The sequence below is a fragment of the Monodon monoceros genome, unplaced genomic scaffold (genome assembly GCF_005190385.1).
Source record: "Monodon monoceros isolate NGI ecotype Baffin Bay Population unplaced genomic scaffold, NGI_Narwhal_1 Super_Scaffold_7, whole genome shotgun sequence".
NCBI lineage: Eukaryota > Metazoa > Chordata > Mammalia > Artiodactyla > Monodontidae > Monodon > Monodon monoceros.
Genome location: NW_021703784.1, coordinates 84113184 through 84131493, shown reverse-complemented (window position 1 = coordinate 84131493; position 18310 = coordinate 84113184). Strand labels below are relative to the sequence as shown.

General features: G+C 48.4%; 1 protein-coding gene across 9 annotated transcripts in view; it reads right to left on the bottom strand.

The window, feature by feature from the left end:
* Nucleotides 1–16419, bottom strand: part of CD44 (CD44 molecule (Indian blood group)) — an 86648-nt gene extending 70229 nt beyond the window's left edge. For 2 of the 9 annotated variants that reach the window (XM_029207267.1, XM_029207262.1), the window contains exon 1: nucleotides 16170–16410. In XM_029207267.1, coding sequence (XP_029063100.1) covers nucleotides 16170–16236 — 67 coding nt within the window. In that variant the 5' untranslated portion in view covers nucleotides 16237–16410. Of the gene's footprint in view, nucleotides 1–16169 lie in introns of all 9 variants that reach the window. The other 7 variants (XM_029207265.1, XM_029207264.1, XM_029207268.1 and 4 more) reach the window with 6 other exon arrangements.
* Between the last annotated feature and the right edge of the window lie 1891 nt (nucleotides 16420–18310).

Sequence of the window (18310 nt, the reverse complement as noted above, 5' to 3'; positions counted from 1 at the left end):
CAGGAGTGTAGTTTTTGAAAAGGGAAGCAGGCTCTCTCCTTTGGGGGTCATCATCTCATAATTTACAGGAAGAGATGCTCTTCCAAGGTCACAGTAATTCTTTTTAAATGGATCACTACAGACTAGTGGTCCTCAGGCATAATGTAGCTCCAGCAGTGCTGAGATGGGCTGCAATAATGAGTTCCTAATAATAAAGTGCTCAAGTGTGCAAAGATGGACTGTTTCTTATAAATTATAACAGATTTAAGGTTACTCCCTGATATGCTTTTTTTGGAGAGAGAAAAGGATAAAGTTATAGCTATTGTGACTGAGTATAAACCCAGATCATCTAAGCCTCAAACTGCAGTGTGTCCCCCATGTGAACTTCGTCTGTGAGGCGTGTCTTCTTAGGATAAGGTTGAGGGTGTGGCTGAGAAACACAAGAACTTAGCTTTGCCTTTTTTCTTTTGCCTACAACTCTACCAGTTGCATAGACTCCCTTTAGGGCCTTACTCATTATAACAGACATCGTTACCAATGCAATAAAATTCTTCTAATTGCAACCCGATTTTGTTCCAAATCTCAAACTTGTGCTTCAGGGGAGGCGAGGCCCCAACTCCTAGCTCAATTGGGTAGATCATGACTGGTCTAAGTCAAGCACTGTGGTCAGAGTTCTCCTTGCCAGCGATTGGTTCAGTGTGGGCATTCCAGGCAATGGGACCCCATTCTTCCAAAGGGAAGTCAATTAAGAACTTCTAGAAAAGCCATTCCTCCATTTTTCTAGAAGAGATGTTTATGAATAAGCATCCTTCTGGTGCTGGATAATGATTTTGTTTTTCCATTGGATGCCTGGAACTGTAGGAGTCAATTTGGGACCATGAAGGGGGCTAAACTAAAGAAAGACACTGCGAGGGGCAGAGTGGGAAGCTGGAAGAAAACTGGGTCTTTGATAACAACGTTGAGCTTCTGGAATCATCCTACTTCCATACTTCTTGTTATGGGAGATAATGTTTTATGAGGGTTGATTATTCTTTACTTACAGAGATACCCAGCTGACATGAACTGATGTGGGTATACCAAGAAATATGTGACAGATAACAATTACATGGGGGGCTACACATCATGGTTTGATGCCTAGATGGGGTGTGGCTTATGTTCAATCATGATAGCTATAACTCCACCCTTATCTCTCCAACCCAAGAAAGCACATCTGAATAAAAGGGAAAGGATGTTATCATCATCACTCGTTGGGGGGGGGGGAATAAACTTGAACCTGTTCTTGTTTATAAGACACAGTTGTTTATAACTGACCACTTGGATTGCCGGTGCCTATATTCTACCAATTGATAAATAAGTGATGTTTTGTGTTTTTGTTTTTTTCTCACCACATCTATCTCACTCTCCTGATAGAGTCCACTCTGGTCACCTCCAAGTAGTTAACCACCAACAAAGGAAATAAAAGAGTGAGGCCCTTGTAGTCAAATGGTTGGACATCTGAATCCCAGGGCTCTTGCCTGATCCTCCTGCCTGGACCCAGGAGATGCACCTGTATGGCTGCTGGAAGTCATCCTATAAACCTCCCACTTCCTACACATCAATAGACCCTGGGCCCGAGCTCTAGCCACCAAAGTGCTTAAAACAAGACCAAGAAACTTCCAATAAAATGGGCCAATAAATTTGACCCTAAACCGAGGCTTAATGCTCAAGATTCCTAAGTAAATTATGAATTTTTCCCCATGGAAAAATGACACTTTTTGTTTCCCAGAGTTTGGGTTCTTTTTCTCCCCCAACATGTGCTTCTAAAAGCTTGAGTCAGCTTGGAGTTTCCCATGGTTCTCTTCCCACCACTGTCTTTTGCAGGGCAGGTAGGATAAACTGGTTGCTTTCAGAATCTTGAGGAATAAAACTTGCTTTTCTGGCTCTCTTACTCAGATGACCCACGTGAGAGGCAGCTAGACTAGGAGCTGCCTTGGCTAGAGTTGCTATGAGGAGCTTTGACCCCACCCACCAAACCGTCCCCCGGTCCTGAGAGCTGGTGGGGTTGAGAAGTCCAACAGGTAGGCCTCCCAAGGAACTGTGGGGATCCTGCAAACATAGTCACTGCTATCCACTGAGAAGTCTTGAGAAGTCTTCCTTGATGCTCTAGATCAGCTGAGGACTCCCTGTTACCAGCTCTCACGAGCTCTGGCTTCTCCTTCCTAGCTCTGATCACAAGTATAATTAAATAAGGGCATAATTAGTTGTTTACTATGTCTTCCCGGATAGCTGGTAAGTTCCATCAGAGCAGAAACTGTGCCTCTCATTTAAAGTTGTATCCCCAGCCCCTGGCAGAGTGCCTGGCACATACTGGTATTCCATAAATATGTGTTGAGTGAACACATGGATCATTTGGAAACCAATGATTGATCAGAGAGGCTGGGCAAGAGCAATGCCAGGTTATGCGGGGCCTTCCGGTTTCCAAAGGCTCATTGAGTCAAAAAGGATCAAAACGAACACCAAATATGGATGTACAAGATACTACACAGGAAACCAGATTCAGGTACAATGAAGACCCCAGCAGAGTGTAAACACCTACACTGTTTCCCATTGGGTCCCAAAAACCCAGGACCATTTTATCTTCCTCTCTGTCACTCCAAGTCTTCTTGCCCTGGTCAGCCACTGTCCTCCTGTTTAGTGCCCTTTCCTCTATCATCTGAAGGTATGAAATGGAAAGAGTACTGGATTGAGGTTCAGAAACCAGAGTTTTGACTCGAACTGGTTGTATGACCTTGGGCAAGTCACGTGCAGTCTTTGAGACATCCTTCCCTTGTTTGTCCAATAAAACTAGCGGGCTATACAATTTCTAGCACTTTCTCCCATCCTGACATGCCATCATCATGGGCTTTGTGTCACCAGCTCATGAAAACTTCTCACTTAGGGACCTTTCTCCCTTTCTCCTTTTTTCCCTCTTTGGATCCATACTTTGACTCAGCTCAGTCTTGCACCTAAGCCCTAGCAAAGCATCTGAAAGCCCTCCTGCCCCTGCCTCCAGCACTCTTATTGAGTTACCCCAGTAAGGGGATTGTGACTCAACTTGGCAGGGTACCCCAGTCCCCTGCAGGCTGGCTGCCTCCGCCTGTCTCTGGAAACGGCAGGACCAAGAACCTGAGCACATGGCAGGGCCCCCTAGATAAGCACTGCCCAGGAGGGGATGGCAGCTCGCAGGAGATGGGTGAGCATTCTGAAGAATACAGTTTCAATGACTGGGGTCAACTAGCAACAGGAGACAGAGATAAAGGTGAAAGTGACTTCAGGTAATAATAGAACCTTGTAGTTCTACATCACGTGCTTCTGCCTACCAGTACAAAACACATTCACACCAGCAGGCAAAGGTGGAGAGGTCTAGGGGAAGCAGACAGATTATTATCCCTGGGTGGGTCACACACTGTATTGAAGCATTAGACAGATAAAGCCAGTAGCCCAAGGTCACACAATTAGGCTTTGACACAGTGGGAATTAGAGCAGAGTGTCCTAATCTCACCCAGGGGCTATTTCTAGTAGACTCTTGATGGAGCCTTTTGTTTATACCTTGGTTCTACCTTATCTTACCTGCCCAGGTAGTGAGCTTGCTTTTTCCCTTGGGGATGAACAGTGGGAAACTTGAGCAGCCCAGAGTGGGTTGACCAGCCTGAGTTTAGAATCCAGCCTTCTTGACTTGGATTCTACCAGCAGGACCCAGGAAGGCCAGCCTGTGGAATGCTGCTACTGTTTGCATTTGGGAAGCACAGAAGAGCCCCAGTGGCAGCTGAGAATGCAGAGGCTCCAGGGCCGCTAAAAGTTGTAATTAACGTGCATATACGATATTTTCATCTTCAAAGGCTTTAACTCACATGAGCTAGTTATGCCTCCTGTCACCCCCATGGCTGAGGAATCATTTCTGTCGTCTCAGTTTGCCGATGGAGAAGCTGATGCATGAAGGAGCTCTTTGCCAGGAAGTCTGGCCCTGATTCAAAGAGAGGAAATTCCTTGCTCCCAGCATCTTACCTCACTTGGGGTAATGGTAAAACAGAGTGTGAATTAATCATAAGAGAAGGCTCAAGGGACCAAACTCCTCTGGGTGAGAGACTGCATTTATACTGTTCTGGAAGGAGGTGGAGTTTATGGTATGGCTAGCTGACTAGATTCAACTCCCAGAGTTACACACAACTATCAGAAATGTAGACTAGAAAAGCCTACTGCTCTACTGTGGGGATGTCCATGTGATACAGCGGGGTCAAATCCTCCATATTGTGTCCATGGCAGACATCACTAATGGATCACAGCACTCTCTGTGACTGAGCCAAGGTTTGGCTTCTTAGCACAGCCCCACAGGCAGCCTCTAGCAATCAATGGGAAATGGTACAGGAGCTGAAATCTGTTTGTTATTGCTGCCCTGCCATACAGTCTGTTTGGGATTCTCTTAAATTGCCAAAAGTTGCCAAAGTTTTATCTCAACCAATGTTGGAGCTGGCCTTTTTCTGAACTCTGTCTAGCACAGTCTAAAGAGGGTATCATGAGAACTTCTAAGTCTCTGGGGCAGCATAACTGGATCTCATAGATGTTGCCACTGTTACATGATCACCTGGAATCTGTCCAACCTCATCCTTCACTGTTCTTCAACATGGCATCTCTTATTCAGGTAGATGGAGCCCCCTCCTTACCCCAATCAAGCCGTACTTATTTCTCTGACTTTAAACTTTCAGCTGATCCTTTACACTTCTCTGGGTTGCTCTCCTCTCTCTGTCCATCTTCTTTCCCACGCTCAGTTCATCCTCAAACTTTACTCCTTCCATGAAGCCATCCTATACAACTACCGCTCAGAGAGGTCTGCTTTCTGGTATAATTAATTACTTCACTTGTTTACTTTTTCTTTCACCAAACGGTAAACTCTCTGAGGACAGAAACTAGATCTTCTCCATCCCTCACTTCTTTCCACAAAGGATTCTTTCCAATCACGTGACAGTTTTTAGTGCATTGATTGGTGAGTGTATCCCCATTTTACAACTGGGGAAACAGAGGCAACCAATAAAGGAAGAACCTTGCCCACAGCATCCTGTGACTAAAACAGAGAAATGTTGAGCCTCTGCTGGCCACATGTGGTTCTCACTTCTCCTAGAATGCAGTGTCTGGGGGACCGGCTGGAGACACAGATGACTGAATGGTACCCAGTAATCACCGAGGGCATTGCCTACTACAGGAGAACTAAACCCAGCCTGGTGTTGTATTTCAACTTCTGGTTAGTGGATTCCAGATGGATATGGGCATACCCAGGATGGACCGTGATCTCACAAGGATTTTCAGTGACTGATAGAAGGTCAGACCCCAACAGGGCATTTAGTCTCAGACCCACCACTCTGACAAACTCCTAAGTAACACAGTCTTTATAACTTCCTTTTTCTTTTCTTTCTTTTCTTTTTTTTCCCCACTGAGCAGGAAGAGTTTCTCTGGTCTCGTGAAAAAGAAAGAAATATCTTAGTAGGAGTCTGGAAGTTTCTCTGTAGAAGAAGCAACTCACCATCTCAAAGGTCTGCCTTGCCCTGTGCCTTGGTATCTAGATGTTTGTTTGCTTTTGTTTGCCTTTTTTATTTTTTTCAGATTCCCATGGCTGTCCTAGTTACTTTCCCTAGGATACTAGAGCTTGCCCTCTAAGCACTGCTTTGGCTGAATATTAGGGTTCATTTTGCACCAACATGTTGCAGCGTTCCCTTGAGGGAAGCTGAGAAATCCAATGTGTTCATGGAGCTTTGAGAGTGAAGGACACAGTCTTCTCTCTTCTTCAGGGGTTTACTGCTCTGACCTCTAGAAGCAATGTTTTTTCAAAGAATATTGCATCCAGATCCTGTGGCTAATCCCAGGGCTAACTTCCTGCAGTTTTAGCTGTGTGACTGACGCCTGTTGCTAACTTCTCTGGCTTAAACTTCATCTGCTCACCCGCAGGTGGTCGGGAGGATTCGGGGGAGTCCTCTGAGCAAAGCACCTTGGCCTAGGAGTCCTTCTTGCCCCTTGGAGTTTAGAGTGTAACTGGGTCCGTATGCTTGTTGTTTCTGGTGTGGATTAATAATTCACTTCTGACATTTAATACAAACCAGGCATCGCTTTTGTGTGCTGGGGGCACTGCGGGGGACTGCATTATAGTTGTGTTATTCTTTCCATTAAGTTTTATGAGGCTTAGGTGTTTGTGGGCCCACAGAACGGTGGGTTTATAGAACACGAGGCCTGGAAAGGACTGCACAGATCAACTAGAATCCTGCTGTCTCATCTCACACATGGAAAATTGGAGGCAAATAGGAAGCAAAATGATTGGTTTGGCATCACATAGTGAATCAGTAACAGAGAGGAACTAAAATATCAGAGTCATTCTATTCTTGAGGCACCTTCGGTGTACTAGACACTTAGCTCTAAACACTATGAGCTAAACATTGTTATAGACACTTAATGTGTGCAGTGCTGGAGCTCACGCTGCTCTTAAGGGGCGGCAAGGAGAATCAACCTGTTTTACAGCCCTTCTTCCTTCCACATGGCCCTCCTCCAAAGCCAACCTCCTAACTCCCATACCACCATACGAAATAGCTGGTTTGGTATGGAAGGTCTTTAAACCATTGAAAGAAAGAACTCCTCCCGCTGTTCCCTTTTAACTTAGTGACCGAAAAGCCAAATGCTTTTCTCTCAGTGTTCTTGAGAACATGATTTTGAAGCTTGGGGTTCTTTCTACATGAGGCCGGATTTGGAGGGCAGTGCTGGGGCTGAGAGGCAGACAGACTTCTAAGAAATCAAGATCCCTTGGGCTTCCCTGGTGGCGCAGTGGTTGAGAGTCCGCCTGCCGATGCAGGGGACACGGGTTCGTGCCCCGGTCCGGGAGGATCCCACATGCCGCAGAGCAGCTGGGCCCGTGAGCCATGGCCACTGAGCCTGCGCGTCCGGAGTCTGTGCTCCGCAACGGGAGAGGCCACAATAGTGAGAGGCCCGCGTACCGCAAAAAAGGAAAGAAATCAAGATCCCTGGTTTACTGGACAAAACCCAGTGAGCTCTAAACTTCCTCTGCCTTGCCTGACATGTCAAACTCGAAGAAGGATACGCTCAAATTAGAGAGCATGCAGAGAAAAGTGATTTCAAGGAGATGTGAGTACATGAGCCATTAGGAAAAAAATAATAAAAAGATTTCTATAGATCAGAAAGATAAAAAAGGATGAAAAAAAATTAGCCAGAACCTATAAAAAATCACGCAGGGAAATGATAAAGATGGCTTTGCTAGCCAAATCTAGAAATTTCACTCATTCAGTCAGCCATCCAATATTTATTGAACGTCTACTGTAATTGAGGAACTGACAGCTGCAGACTACATCAATACAAAATTGTACATAATGTACATAAATGTACATAATGCATAAGCTTTCCCCTAAGAAGCTTATAGGATCACCTGTGAAGGAGAACAGAGCATCGTAATGCAGCTCAAAGGCATCCCTTGAACTTCTTTTTAGTTGGAAATATGCTTGTGGGGTTTTTATGAATTATCAGGGAGAAACAGTTAGTAGACAACAGGAGAAGGTAAAAGTCACTTTGGGAAGTCTAGAGGGATGCACCTGACCTCTAAGGTTGACCTTGGGAAGATAACTAGTGCCATCACAGAGGATCTACTGCAAAGACGAACTTCTGGGCAGGAGATTTCTACAGCAGTATTACTTCTCTCTCCAAACTCTGATTTGCGTCTATGTGACCGACATGCTGGTGGGTACCTGAACCCTTGTCCACCCCTTGCAGGGAAGTGTGGCCCTGAAACTCACTGGTGGCTGCGGGGCTGACTCAGTGACGTCAACTGGTCTCCTGCAGACTGTAAGATGGTACTTGGCTCTGCTGGAATCTGCTTCGCGGACTGGACACATTCAACAATGGCAACATTTGTGACTGGTGTATAGTATTTACGCCATTTAATACTTTTGGAGCCAGGGGCCTGGGCAGAAATGACCTTCTAGGTCAGAGGCAGGAGACCAGGTCTGAGCTGCGTGGAATTGTTAATTTCTCCCTAGCATCTCAATTTCCATAATGATGAACACTTGTGAAGAGGTCTTACCATCCTCACTCTAATATCTTGGTGGGTTCTCTTTGAGAGAAGATGTAGAAAAAGACGCTGCCTAGATCCACTACTGGTATGTGGTTTCTTCTGGAAGGCACTACACACCCGCTCAAGTGCAAAAAGATGTACTGAAATTGAAACAGATGGGGATCTGTGATGAGTTTCTGCCCCCAGGCCAAAGGCGCAGGTCCCTTCCTGCAGATTGAGTCAGACATTTCCAGGGGGCTTTGCCTCCTTCCTTCCGGGATGGCTTGTTTCTCAGACAGGGCACCCAGAGGCAACGCTACCCTCCCCGCCCCACCCTCCTGCAAAGGCCACCTGCTGGGCCAAACAGAAGCCAGACCACTGGTTTGCACTGGAGCTGGGAAGAAGGGTGGCAGCACACTTCTAGCTTTTGCTCGATTCCTGGTGTCCACGGTGAGCGTAGGCTGATTCCTGACAGCCTTCGCTCTCAGAGGATCCCTTTCTGTCACCAGTTCTAGCTGGTAGAGAGAAGGTCCTGGCATCACGGACCCATAAGCTGAGGGCAAACATTTTTGCTGCTGTCTGATTGGCTCCTTTCCCAACTTTATCCTGTCATGAGCCAAAGTCCTAGATGATGGAGCAACGCGTCAGCAACCTCATCGTCCATCAGGTGACAAGTACCGAAGTGATCATGAACAAACAACTCAATTCACCATCCCTTTGAATCCGAGCCTCTCCCCAACTCCCCCCGCCTCCACCCCATATAGAAGAAAACAGAACTTGTATCCAGGAATTGGAATGAATGAGCTGCTCAGAGCATGAATGCGAAGACACTTCCATTACTTCTTTCTCCTTCATGTTTGCAATTCCAGCCCCCTCCTCTGACATCACATGTATAAAGGGAGAGCAAAACCAGCTCTGTGGACATTAAGATCCTGCCCACCTCGGATTCCTAAACGGGATTTAGGAAGACAGCCAGCATACTAGCAGGTATCATCGTTCGGGTTTCCGGGGCACCCTGACATCTTGATATACGAAGGGAGGCACAGCGATGCAGTGACCAAGAACATGAACCCAGCAGCTAGACAACGTGGGTTTCAATCCTAGCTCCATCACTTACCAGCTCTGTGGCCTTGAGCAAGTTACTTAAATTCTCTATGCCTCAGTTTTCTCATTGGTACAAGAGGGATAATAATAACACTTCTTCCTAAGGTTAGTGCATGGATTAAACAAGTTAGTATAGAGGAAAAATTAGGATGGTGTCGGCATGTGGTCAGCACTCTGTGTTTGCTATTATTAGCAGTAGCGGTGACGGTATCTCAAATACATACAACTAGCTGCAAAGAAACAACCATAAAAGGCACAAGAGCTCTAACTCAAGAAAGGTTGAGGGTTAGGAAGACGAACGTTCAGGCACAGCTCAAGGAGACTCGCCATGACACCAGAGCAAAGGCTCAAAATGACGGGTCTACGTGAATTCTCTCTTTCCCTTGAGTTTTGCAATTAATGTTTACTCTCAAAAGCTGAAGACTCGAGAAAGATTTTTTGGGCCTGAGTTTTGCAAATCACCTTCTTGGTGACTCAGCCCTTCCCCACCCACCTGGGGCCTGTCTGTGTACACTTGTTCTTAGGAGGGACACTGGCCTCAGGACACACCCAGGCAGGTGGTGCACCCCAAACTCAGGGAGATCTGGCTTTATCAGGTTCTGTGCCCCCATGACACCCACCCCCTCGTCCTGTCTTTGACTCCCTGCCCCTACGTTTCACAGGGTGGATGACCCATGGGAAGGCAGGTCCTGCCCTGGTTGTGGGCGACTTCCCATGTGGCAAGCTCCGTGGAAAGGAGGCACGGTTTGCCTCCGCAGCAGATGTCAGGCTTCCCGGGAGACCTGTAGCTGCTGCAGGAGACCCACACAGAAGGCAAGGACCTCTGGGAAGTATTTCTGCTTCTCTCCCAGCTGCCACCACCTTCCAGAAGCAGGTGTGGCGTTGGACGGGAGGGTGTGGGCCTCTCACGCAAAGAGTCCAAACTCAGATCAGCATCTCCAAAATAACTAGAGCTCCAAGTGGGCCATTGCACGGGAGTGTTTTATTTTGAGGCTTCAATTTGGGGATTGGTGTCACCATCCTGCCTGGCTCTCACTCTCTTCTTGGCCCAAGAAGTAAGTCACCCTGTCCTTAGACGGACGTCCCCAGACACAGCAAGCAGCCACCAAAGCCACAAACAGACGGGCGATCTCCCTCCTTGGGCAGACCAAACATGAGCCCTGCGGTGGGCAGCTGGCCGGCCAAACGCCCGTCTCAGCCCTGTCCTGGGGAAGGCAGCTATCACCACTGCTGTCATATACAGACAAATGCATCTGTACCTCAGGTAGACCGTCAGGCATGCTTTCATATATAGCGTGGATGTAGTAATTTCTATATTCTAGACATTCATTTCAGTTCAACAGTTACTGGTAACAATTACGGGCCAAGACTGGGATCCGGGACCACAGAAATGAATGTGGTTCGATCCCTGATGTCAGGGGGCCCGCACAGCACTGCAGAAGAGATATAAGAGAAGATCTGTCTGGTTTGGGGTTTTCCTCCAATGAGAAGCATGAAAGTCATTAGCGCCCGTTCGTCCCAAATACGCTTATTTATCTTGATTTGCCTGTGCAGCTTTTAGGCTAATTAACTGGGGACCTATGGGAACCAGATACCTCCTTGTCAGAGGTGAAGTTGGCCACCATCCAGTGACACCAGGGATTCTCAACCGGGGGGTGACTTTAACCAACCCCCCCCATTTGGCCATGTCTGGAGGCAATATTGGTTGTCACACGGGATTGGCGAGGGGGAGGTTTGCACTACCAGAATCTAGTGTGTGGAAGCCAGAGATGCACAGTCAGCCGTTATCCAGGAAACCCTACACTAGACCATGAACTACTCAGGAGTGAGGAGTGTGTCCTTCTGACCATGAGCTCTCAGGACCTATCCGCTGGGTGCACCAAATAGGCAGTGAGTGTGTGAACGTTCCTTGGATATATTGTCCAGTTAATGAACTTACTCGAGAGGAGGTAAATTAATAGCAGGGTAACAGAAATATACACACCCCTATCTCACTCCCTCTTCTTCAGATATTAAAATCCTCTCTTGTCCACACTGCCCCCACCCATCACTGATTCCCCAGCCCTCCTAGCTGTGCTTCAGCTTGGCAAGGCTGTTGGCTTTACAACCTAAAATGGCCAGGCTGTCACTTGATGGCACTGTCTTACATGTGTAGAACCATAAGGTTCTTGGATAGAAGTCCCACATCTCACACACTTAATCCCCCTGTAGTACCCCACACAGCATGGGACCCACAGAGGACACATTATAAATGCTTAAGGATTGACCAGCAATACCCACATTATGTGTAGACACATGTGTTCAGATGCATATATACCTATGGGCACACCCACACTTTGTGTGTGTCCACACCTAGCAAGCAAAAACCCTATATGTAGCTTTTCTTGGTACTTCACATATTGGGGTGATCAAAAAATGGAGAGCAGAGGAATACAAATGTTCCTCTCCAAAAGTACACATTTTCTGAACCAAATATCAATTTAATCGGACGCTAGACTGATTCACGAGTTGTGTAAATGTGATATTCATTTATGCAAAAATCCATGCAAGTTTCTGACTTCTAATCACACAAAGCCATGTACTTATTTGTAGAAAAATATATAAATAGTTAGTCAAAATATACACTAGGTTTCAATTGGCAGAGTATTTGCATATTTGAAATCCTGACACTCCTGGAAAATCCGGAGTGCCCAACAACCGCGTCCATGCCAAGCCAGACCCCACAGCCACAAACTTCCCAAACCCTTGCTGGCCAGCTTTGGGGGAGGGCCCTTTTGAAGAAAAATATCAACTTGCTAAGGGAGTGAAAAGTGGGGTTCCAATTTAAGGTTGGAGGCACCAGCCTCCCCTGGTGATTCTAAAGAACACTTGTGTGCTTCCCATTCAAGAGGGGACACAAAGGAACTTGAGTCAGCTTCTGGCTGTGCAAACCCCCAGAATTTCTCTCTGAGGCAGAAAAGATCCCCTTTGAGAACTGCACTTTGTGTGGTGGCGTGTGCCACCTGCTTCAGTTCATTCTTTCACAAGACCCACTTCCCTTTCAGGCTCTGGGTAGAGTCAGCTAAAAAGGAGGTGCAGGGGAAACACAATGGCAGCCGGTATCTCAGCCCCCATCCCAGCCAGGATGGATGGCTGGGGAGGCCTGCTTTGCTCCCACCACCTCCTCTCCATCAGGGAACCCCCGCCTGGAACCATCTGACACCCAAGGCCAAACTGAAATCTCACTTGAGTGAGATTCTACGTTTCACCTAGAGCCCCACAATGACTTTCCATTCAAGACCCCTGAGTTTTCTAGAGAACCGTGTCAGCCCATGACCGGGGTCCTCAAGACTCTCCCTCACTGGGCACGTATGACCTGCTAAATGCTGAGGGTTTCCATTGAGCATGGGATGAGGGGGCTTCCTGGGTCATTGTATCCAGAATGCTTGCAGGGTCAGGGCCTCTGCAGGGCCCCTTTCTTAATTTCCAGGCAAAAGGCCTTGCCCTGACTTGTCTCTTAGACAAGGAACAGCCTCTCCCTTTTTTCCAAGCCTGCAAGTGAGAGCATGTCTAGAAGGGCAGCTGGACTCTGATAAGGGAATTGACTTATTTTAGAAACAAATAACTAGGTTGGCATCTCTTGACAGCTGTGGCCAGGGCTGGGGAGAGACAGGGCAGAGCAGGGTAGCTAACAGTCCTCGGCCTGCCAGCGGGAGAGGAAAGCCACTCATACCAGGCTTCATGTTCACTGGCCTCACACAATTTCCAAAGTCCTCCAGAGGCAAGGTAATGAGTCAAAGGAACACAGGCATGGGAGTCTGCCATGGGGGATGTTAGAAAACTCCATCACTCACTAGCTGTGTGTCCTTGAGGAAGTCACGTCAACTCCCTGAGCCTCAGTTTCTTTATCTAGAAAATGGAATGAAGAGAGTGCTAAATGTACATAGAGCTGTCATGAGGCTTATATAGGATAACCTATTCAAAGCCCCTGGCTGAATGCCTAGCACAGAGTCAGTGCTCAGTAAATGGTATTTCCTGGGGACTTAGGACCCTACTTCACAGAGGATCAGAGCATCAGGCTTTTAAAGCTGGGGTGCTCCTAACTGGGAGGGACCCAGCAACACTCCAGGAGACCCCAGACAGTATAGAGACTCTTCCCCAAGCAGCAACTTTGCTTGATTATAAGAAATATATCATTATTCTTATATTAAACTGGGTATATTGTGGAGGAAAATGCAAAATTGTAATGAGTATTTAAGACAGTATTTCAGGCATGAAACAAATGTTGCTACGTCAGTAGATCACACTCTCCCCACCCCCTGCAGGGAGTAGAGGTGGAGCTGTTACAGTCCTTGAGGATCAAGGTGTTTCAGAGACCTGAGGTTTGGAAAGCATCCTGCACTAACACTTGGCCTGAGAGAGGGGAAATCACCTTTCTCTCCCTTTTGGGATCTGTTTTCTCCTTGGGAAAAAGAAAGGGTTTTTCTAAATGATCTTTGGAGTCACCATCTCTGGGTCTATGACAGTGAGTCAGGAAATATTTCTTGAATGAATGGAAGGGGATCTGTCATGAACTAAGAATTTCACGCTGCCCAGCATCCTTTCCTGTGTGGGGCAATTTGGAAAAAGAATGGAAACTTTTCCTACTGGCTGCTAGCCTCAAACACACCTACTTAGCACTGTGCCTTCACAGGAAGTAAGATGTCCATTGTGTTTTGGGGGGCACAACTGAATTAATTGATGCTAACTGACCTCAGCAGAGCTGGAGGTTTGCTTCCTTTCTTCTTCACCTGGGAAAACACAGCCAAAGCTCTAACTCCCAGAAAGAGGGGTCTTTAATGCTCAGAGGGATCAGAAGGGTGCCGGCCACCCACAAGCCCCAAAGGTCTCAGATGCACCCCACTTTCTAAACACCAGGGGCACAATTACCTAGCAGCGACCTCTCACCCACAGAGAAAAGGAGGCGGAGGGGTATGGAGGGCTCATCGCACTGCCCTCTACCCAGTCCTTCCTCTCTCTTCCTGCCCAGCCCGAGCCCGCTGTTAGGTCACATCTCCTTTCCAAGTCTCAGTTCCTTCCAAACAGCTTTACAAGCACACGAGAGCCCGGGTCCAGGCAGTTATGGCTACTGGCACTTTTCTGTGCTTCCTCCAAGTGACGCTGCCCAAAGGGACCATGGAAACGCAGGGCGGGAATGAGCCCACTGGTCTTGGGGAGAACTTCAAGGGTAGGACAGTGCCAAATATTGGGGGATGGGGCCCTTTAGAAGAATCAGGGCTAAGGATGGAAGGAGCGGGGAGTCAGAATCTTCAGAATCAAAGCAGAAGATGTCACAGGAAGTAACATACAAATAAACTTCCCTAGAGGCCATGGAGACGCCAGCATGGTCTGTCTTCCCTGAGGCCAAGCTCACGGCTCTCCCTGAAATCTTTCCCTCTTCTCTGCCTTTCAAGGACTCCTTGGAGCTCCAGTTCCCTTTGGAAGCCTCCTCTAAGGCCTCTGGTCCACCACGACCTGACCCTTCCTTCCATAAAATCCTTTCCGAGTTTGTCCATGCCATACATACAGCCTGCTGGATTCTGACTAAGCAACAGGTTAAGGGGCCTGGTTCACATGAGCACCAATCCTCTTGGCCGTGTGAACACCAGCAAGTCGCTTAACCTCTCTGAGCTTCAGTTTGTTTCCCTCCTATAAAACAGGACTAACGACACAACACGTCTCACTTAGCCATTGTGAGGGTAAAATGCGAGAACGCATGTAAAGAATTTAGCACAGTGCCTGGCACAGTCCAACTGTATAATAAATGATGGCTACTGCTGTCATTCCTCTCACTACTAATTATTATTATTAATTATTACTCTTTCTGTTTCAGGAATCTGAATCCTGGATCCCCACTTATCCTCAGTCTAAAGCACCCAGGTAGGACTGTGTCTTTTACTTTCTTGGTACCCCCAGAGCTGGGTTTAATAAATACTTGTTGAATGGAATTACCCATAGGTTGAGCTGTCTTAATGACCCAGCTGGCACGTCTTAAAAGAAAAGTTAATTTTGCCGGTGATAAGCAAATCAGCCATGTGATTATCTGTAGATATACAGACAACGGAATGCTTGGAGTTCAGCCTCACCAGAACCTCTCACACACAGCCACTCCGTCCACAGCCACCGAAAGGCACAGATCCTGCTGGGATGGGATATTGGCAGCCCGGCTCCAGGATCCCTGATGCCCCCCCTGGAGCCCAGGTGGCCCCTCCTGCTCTGAGGCTGACAGGCAGAATATAGGAGTCGCATTACTGTCTGGATTTCCCCTAACTCACTGGCAGAAGCAGGAGGCTGCAAGGATGGAGCAGCTGGCCCAGTCATTGCCTCTCCTACTCACACTCCTTGCCCCAGGCTGGCACCTCGTGGTGACCCAGAACCTCACCACAGAGCTAGTTCAAGTTCCCACAAGCATTAAGATCGTTAGTGACCGGAGCCAACTGTAAGAGCTTTGGAACCCAGGCGCAGTGGGGGAGCCACAGGAAGCCAGGACCCCTTTCTGGAAAGCTCACTGCCACCAGCTCTCACGCCTGGCAACTGTGCCCACCTCTACGGTCACCTCGCTAACAGCCCTGTCCCTGCCGCAGCCCCTGCCTCTGCCCCAGTCCCTGTCCCTGCCCTGCCCAGTTCTTCGCTGCCCGGCCACTGCCCAGCCAGGCTTCAAGCGCCCTTGGACACAGGAGTTAGGCCAGACACGGGCTGCGCGCACCCAGGAATACAGTTACTTTCTGCCCTGTGCTTCTCCGTCTGCAAAGACCTCACCCACGACTGCGCGCCGGCAGCCTGCCCAGCAAACTTTTCTTCGCTCTTTCTCTTTTCCTTTCAACAAAACGGTGCTTCCCACCGACAGGCTCTCCAAGAGCTTAGCGCAAATCCTCGCCCCGCTCTCCACCAAATCCCAGCCGCTCGCCGCCCATTTGACTCCGGCCCCCCAGGGCCAACTCAGCCCGCGCGGCTGCCGGCTGGGTCCCGGCCACTCGGGCCACTCCCTCCCGCCGCCCCCGCGGGCACTCACCGATCTGCGCCAAACTCAGCTGCACGAGGCAGAGTGCCCAAGCTGCGCGCCACCAGAACGTGTCCATGGCGTCGGAGCGGCCGAGAAAGCAAGCGAGTGGGGCCGAAGGGGCCGGGCGCTGGGCGGGGGGCAGCGGAGCACGGGGCGAGCAGGGCGCCCAAACCTGTCGGAGGCTGGGGTCCGGCTGGCAATGAGGGCGCCTCGGAAGTTGGGTGCAGTTTTTATTCCAGGGCTGAGAGAGTGACCTAAGAGGGAGGGAGCGAGGAAGGACACACCCAAGCGAGGGGGCTGTGACTAAGCCGCCGGCAGAAGTTTAAAGACATACCAGCTCTCCTTGGCGCTGCTCCCTCCGCCCCCGCCCCCGCCCCCGCCCCGTTCTCCTCGGAGCTGGTAAAGCGGGGGGGTGCCTGGGCGGGCGCCCGGAGTGCCGCGGGGTCCCCGTGCACCCGGGGCGCACCGGCTTTCCTCTCCCTGCGTCTGGGAGCGCAGCCTCTGGACGCAGGAGGGAATGACTGAGTCCTAAAACCTCGCGCCGTTGGGTTCAGCCTCTGGCCTCTCCTCGCCGCTAGGTTTCTCTTTGACTCTGGCTGGGGAACTCTTCTTTCTGGGTTTCACAGGCAGCTGGATATTCTGGGAGAGGAGCTGGGACAGTGGAAGAGTGGTTTTTCCCCGCCCTTGGTGGGGAGCTTGCGATTCTTCCCAGGGGAGAGAGGAAGAGCTCATTCTTCTTCCCTTGAAAGAGAAGGAACTCCACATACCTCACGTGAATTTTTGATTCTTATCAGGACTGCTTGGAGAAAGCTAATGATAGCCAGCCATGGGGCTGGTATTTGGCTCCACTGACCTATGTGTCATCTTCCAGTCCCAGGCTGGCATCTGGATCCATCCACCCATTTTTCCACCCTCTCACGCACACCCTCATTCATCCTCCCAAACATCCTTCCATCCACGCACTCGTCTATCTGCCCATCTTACCTTACATCCCTCCGGGGCTCACACATCTATCCATCCTCCTGTCCATCCAGTATGCACTCACATCCATCCAGCCTCTTGTCCATCCATTTATCCAACCACACATCCTTTCATCTGTCCATCCATCCAACCACATATTCTTCCAACGCCCCTCCCATACAGCTTCTCATCCATCTTTCTTAAGCTTTTCACATCTCTTTGTAAATCCACATCCATCTATACACTATTCTCTTCTCCATCCATCCACCTACATATCTGTTCATACATGTATTCATCCATCATTCAACCATCTATCATCCACATATCCTTTCATCATTTTATCTGTCTCTTCTTTCTTGCTTCCATGTATACTCCTATCTATGCAAACGTTAATCCACTTTTCCCCCATCTATCCTACTTGGCAAATCTCAAAAAAGGGAGGAGATTGTCATATTCTTCAGCAGAGGCATTTTGAGTTTGAAAAACAATACTTTGCATCATAATTTTGTATCTATCTATAACATTGTGGTTTAATATTTGAAAAGCAAAAACGGTATTTATTGTTAATGTGGATGGCTGAAACTAAATCTGAATGGAATTCTTGCCTGGTGAGACACACAGAAAATGATAATGGTTACCAGTAACTGTGACAAGACCCTGAAGGAGCCTTGCCAGAATTTCCAAGGGAAAGTAATCCCCTTTTGACTTTGGAGAGCAGTTGGAACATTTGATCAGATGAAAAGGTTGAAGGGGGACAGCAAGGCATGAGGCTGGCGGGGGGGGGGGGGGGGGAAGCAGGGCCCAGTTTTTAAATTACACTAGGAAGTCTGATCCTTAAGAAGTAGGGAGCCAGTGTAAGTTTATTATTGTTGTTGTACTCAAATACACCTAACATAAATTTAACATTTTAGCCATTAGGTAGCATTTCATACAGTCACAAAATGGTGCAGCCATCGCCATTATTTTAGTTCGAGCTGCTGTAACAAAATACTACATACTGGGTGGCTTACATCACAGGAATTTATTTCTCACAGTTCTGGAGGCTGAGAAGTCCGAGATCAGGGTGCCAATATGGTCTGGTTCTGGTGAGAACACTCTTCTGGTTTGCAGATAGCCATCTTCTCTGTCTTCTCCTATCCTCACAAGAGGGAGAGAGGGGGATGCAGGGAGAGAGAGAGAGAGGGAGAGAG